The sequence below is a fragment of the Octodon degus genome, unplaced genomic scaffold (genome assembly GCF_000260255.1).
Source record: "Octodon degus isolate 3935 unplaced genomic scaffold, OctDeg1.0 scaffold00075, whole genome shotgun sequence".
Classification (NCBI taxonomy): domain Eukaryota; kingdom Metazoa; phylum Chordata; class Mammalia; order Rodentia; family Octodontidae; genus Octodon; species Octodon degus.
Genome location: NW_004524651.1, coordinates 1,214,416 through 1,218,463, shown reverse-complemented (window position 1 = coordinate 1,218,463; position 4,048 = coordinate 1,214,416). Strand labels below are relative to the sequence as shown.

The following is a 4,048-nucleotide window of genomic DNA, read 5'->3' as shown; positions in this document are numbered from 1 at the left end:
AGAGAGAGAGAGAGAGACAGACAGACAGAGAGAGAGAGAGAGACAGAGAGAGAGAGACAGAGACAGAGACAGAGACAGAGACAGAGAGAAATTGTTGTTTTCACTGCAAATGAGGGACAATACACAAACATATTAGTGTCTACACAGAGAGCAAAATGCTTGGCTAAAACAGCTGCAGATGACCTAGCAGACAGAGTGGGCCCTGCCAAAAGGGAGGCAGAAGGACAGAGGAGTTGGGGCAATGGAAAGCATGAGAATGTGGGGTGTGGCAGGGTGGCCTTGAGACACTAGAAGCCAGGAGGAAGTCACAGGGATCGGCACAGGGATGTCCTGAAGCAAAGGAGAGCAGGCCATGAAACTGGTCAGAGACGAAGGCTGCAATGCAGGTAACTGACCATCCTCCTCATGGTGCTGGCCAGGTGGGGTGGGACCTGGCCTCTCGAGACTCAGGCCAGGATGCCCTCAGCTGCCCGAACGCCACATCAGCCCAGGTTCTGGCAAGGAGCAGATGGTACATGCAAATGGGGATGATTGGCAAGAAGCCTAATAAAGACTATTTATAAACCTGCGGCCTGGGTACTGGGAACCAAACAATGCAGTTCAGGGGGGCAGGAAGGAGGTTCCAGTACAGCCAGGCCTGAAGGTGTGAGAGGAGACAGAGTGACTCCCATCACCAGATGAGCTGGGAGGCACTGGACTCCCCACACCCTTGCACCCGGACTCTTGTTGATGCCCCCACTGGCCAAACCCAGCTGGTGATCCACAAGGTTTGGACTCTGGGCCTCACAGCCAGCTGTCTAAGAGTGCAGAGCAGGAGGTGACAGCCAAAGCTACCCATGCCCCAGCGAGCAAACCCTAGTGAACTCTATTTCCCTGTAGGGCTGGTGGTAGATTCCACTACTAAATGTGTGTAATAAAAGCTGGAAATGGTACGCCCTGTTTCCAGATAAACAATGAGCCGCCTCTGAAACCATTTCAATTCAAATCCTAAACTCATCTCATATCTGAGGTCCTCTTTGTCCCCAGAGATGTGCAGAAATCTTGCAGAACACAGAGACACTATGGCCCCCACTGGGAGGGAGGGAGAGGGCTTGGAGGTGGTACCTGCAGTGTGCGTGGTATCTATTTTTATTCTCCCTTCTTACTTGCCAATTAGTGTGGCTTTGTTTGCAGAAGGCACTGAAAGGCTAGGAGGCTTCAGTTTCTAGATTTCTTAGCCTTGCAGAAAAAAATCCTAACTCCCGTACCCAGCGCAGCCTATGCATGTGCTTTCTCTTTTCTTCTTTCTTCTTTTTTCTTTTTTTCGGTACTGGGGTTTGAACTCAGGACCTTGCACTTGCCAGGCAAGTGCTTATTCTACTGAGCTATCTCCCCAACCCTCTCCTTTCTTCTTTCCCTTCATCTGCTCCCTCTCTCCTCCCCTCCTTCACTTCCTTCTGCATTCCTGTCTCCTCTCCCTCTCCACCTTCCTTTCTTTTACAGAATTAGTCCCTGGGACAGCGTTTCCTTGGAACTGCCCATCTGCTCCCCAGGGCAGTGCCTCTTTCACTATTGCTGTATGCACGCAACTGTTCGCTTTCTGAGGCTTCCCGCATGTTCTGATGGTCACCACTGTATCTTGAAAAGGATAAAGCAAACAAACACACAGATGGGTATCAACCATTGCAAAAGAGGCACAGTCACATGACGCTCTCACGCCTGGGGGGGGGAGGGGGCGGAAAGGGGCGCTCTGGGCATGCAGGTACCCGTGCTTGCGTACACTGTCTCTGCAGTCCACGTCCACCCGTCCACTGTTCAGCAGCAGCTTCAGCAGGGCCAAGTTTCCTCTCCGTGCTGCCCAGAATGCAGCGTTGGCAAGCGGAGTTTCCTTCTGGAAGAGCAAAACCAACAGCATCTTAAAATTGACCTTTGCTAACATGACAACTTGCCTGAAAATAATACCATTCAAAAGGGAGAGTTTCCTGCTGGGTCATAGCATTCAGAGATTGCCTCCCCAGCAATAAAGAGAGGACTGGAAAATACTCGGCTGTGGGAAGTGCTCGGATGCCAGACGCTCGAGCCGCAAAGCTGTCGGCAGAGCTGATAATACCGCAGTACTACGGTTACAGTTCCGCACTATTGTTATTGCCATATTCCTCCCTTCCCCCATGTCTCACTTCCTGGCCTCTGTTACGGCTTTGTTCACAGTTTCCTTTATGCTAGAAATGAACTTCCCCCCACCCCCTTCACGGCCAAGGTTCTGTTCAAATGCCATTTTCCCCCTACTAAAACACTCCAATCTCTTTCCCTGTATGCAGAACACAATCCCTCCCCATTCTGACCTCCCTAAGGAGTTTATGAATATTTTTTCTTTCTTTTTTGTTTGTCTTTTGGAGACAAGGTTTCACTGTGCACTTCAGCCTGGCCTTGAGCTCACTTTGTAGCTCAGGCTGGCCTCAAACTCACAGTGATCCTTCTGCCTCAGCCTGCTGAGTGCTGGGATTATAGGCATGGGTCACCCCTCCTGGCCATGAGCTCCTTTTCTATGGCCGAAATACTTTCAGATGCAGCTGCTTGGGTAAATCTTTCACTTTTCCTCCCACCAGTTTCTATGGCTTTGGATGCAAGGTGCCAGAAGTTTCGGCTGAGAACAAGGAAACTTGGGCAGAGAATGCCCTTCTGTATCCTTCACTCCACTGGTGGGGTATTTGAAAGTGGCAAACTTCATGTTGGCCATGCCTGCGGGAGACACAGAACTGGAGAACATGTCTTCAAAAGCAGTAGCACAGCTGAGCCAGTCGTTTCAACCCTTAGACGAAGAGGGTGGGCTTCAGGACCAGAGAGCTCTGGGGTTCCGGACAGCCCTGTGCACCAGCCTCGCCTGTGGGGGAACTGAGTGTCTTCCTGCTGCAGTAGGGATCACAGAACCTGCCTGCCTTAAAGTTCACTGAAAGGATTACATGGTGTAGATGAACTGCCTGACACGGTGCCCACCACACCAGAAATGCTGACGAGTGCTTGTTCCATTTCTTTACAAAGTTAGAATCAATACACAAAAGTAAATTTGAGGATTATATGAATAGAGAATTTTGCTAGTCTCAGGAAATATGGTATTCTCAGTTAAATTAAATAGAAATTAAATATATACTCGGCTTTGAGAGGAATTGGGACCTCAGGATTAGCACACACACAAAACAGAGATAGCAGAATTGCAGCCTGAGGAGAATCTGAAGACAGCCCGGCCTCAGGACGGAGATGCAAAACCAGGCCTTCAGGACAAACAGCGGGACACCCAGACACAGTCCTAGCCCAGGCCCGGTGAGTGTGTGGCAGAGCTTCTGGCTACCCTGCACCAGAGGGACCTATTACTGGTCCCAGCCCAGGCGTAGTGTGGGTGAGACCCTCTTCCACTCCTTTGGGACGCCCCCCACCACTCCGCAGCACCTCCCCCACCGCACCCGCCGAGTAGGAATTTCTGCCATGTTCCAGGAACCCCCAGAGCCAGTCTTAGCCCAGGCCTGGTGAGTGTGTGGGAGAGCTGCCTCTCCCCCCTACTCCACCTTGTCCCCTCCAGGCACAGCTCAGGCCTGACATACAGGCCTGGGGTGAAACCCTGCAGCTGTGATCCCTGCAGAGAGCGTAGAGGATAGAACCACCCAGCTAGTCCACGAGCAGAACATCTTGCCAGAGGGACACAGTAGGTTCACCCCCAAGGGCAGCACCAGGAAAGAGCTAAGCACAGCAGCCAGACCCAAGCCAGGCACAGCTGGATACATCCAAACGTAGATCTGCAACTGAACTTCAGTACGTGCTAAGCTTATAACTACAATGAAGATCTACAAGAAAGTTTAGAAGACAGTGCTACACAAAATGACGAGAAGGAACAAAATACAACCTCAGAACACAAGCCCAACCGTAACAAGTGCAGAGGACACTAACACAGAACAAACCGGGAAACACACAGCTGAAAGCAATGAACCAACGGCTTCTGAAATAAAGAAACAGCTGCAGAAAGGTATAGAGGACCTCAGATTGGAAATAAAAAAAGAAATCCCTGAATTAATAACAT

The 4,048-nt window shown here is 50.6% G+C and overlaps 1 protein-coding gene across 4 annotated transcripts in view; it reads right to left on the bottom strand.

Annotated features, from left to right (window-relative positions):
* The window catches only part of Ankrd29 (ankyrin repeat domain 29), a 65,351-nt gene that overhangs the window by 45,859 nt on the left and 15,444 nt on the right, over positions 1-4,048 (bottom strand). For 2 of the 4 annotated variants that reach the window (XM_023720405.1, XM_004635808.3), the window contains exon 2: positions 1,760-1,870. In XM_023720405.1, the coding sequence (XP_023576173.1) occupies positions 1,760-1,870 (111 nt within the window). Of the gene's footprint in view, positions 1-1,745; positions 1,871-4,048 lie in introns of those variants that run through there. The other 2 variants (XM_023720407.1, XM_023720408.1) reach the window with 2 other exon arrangements.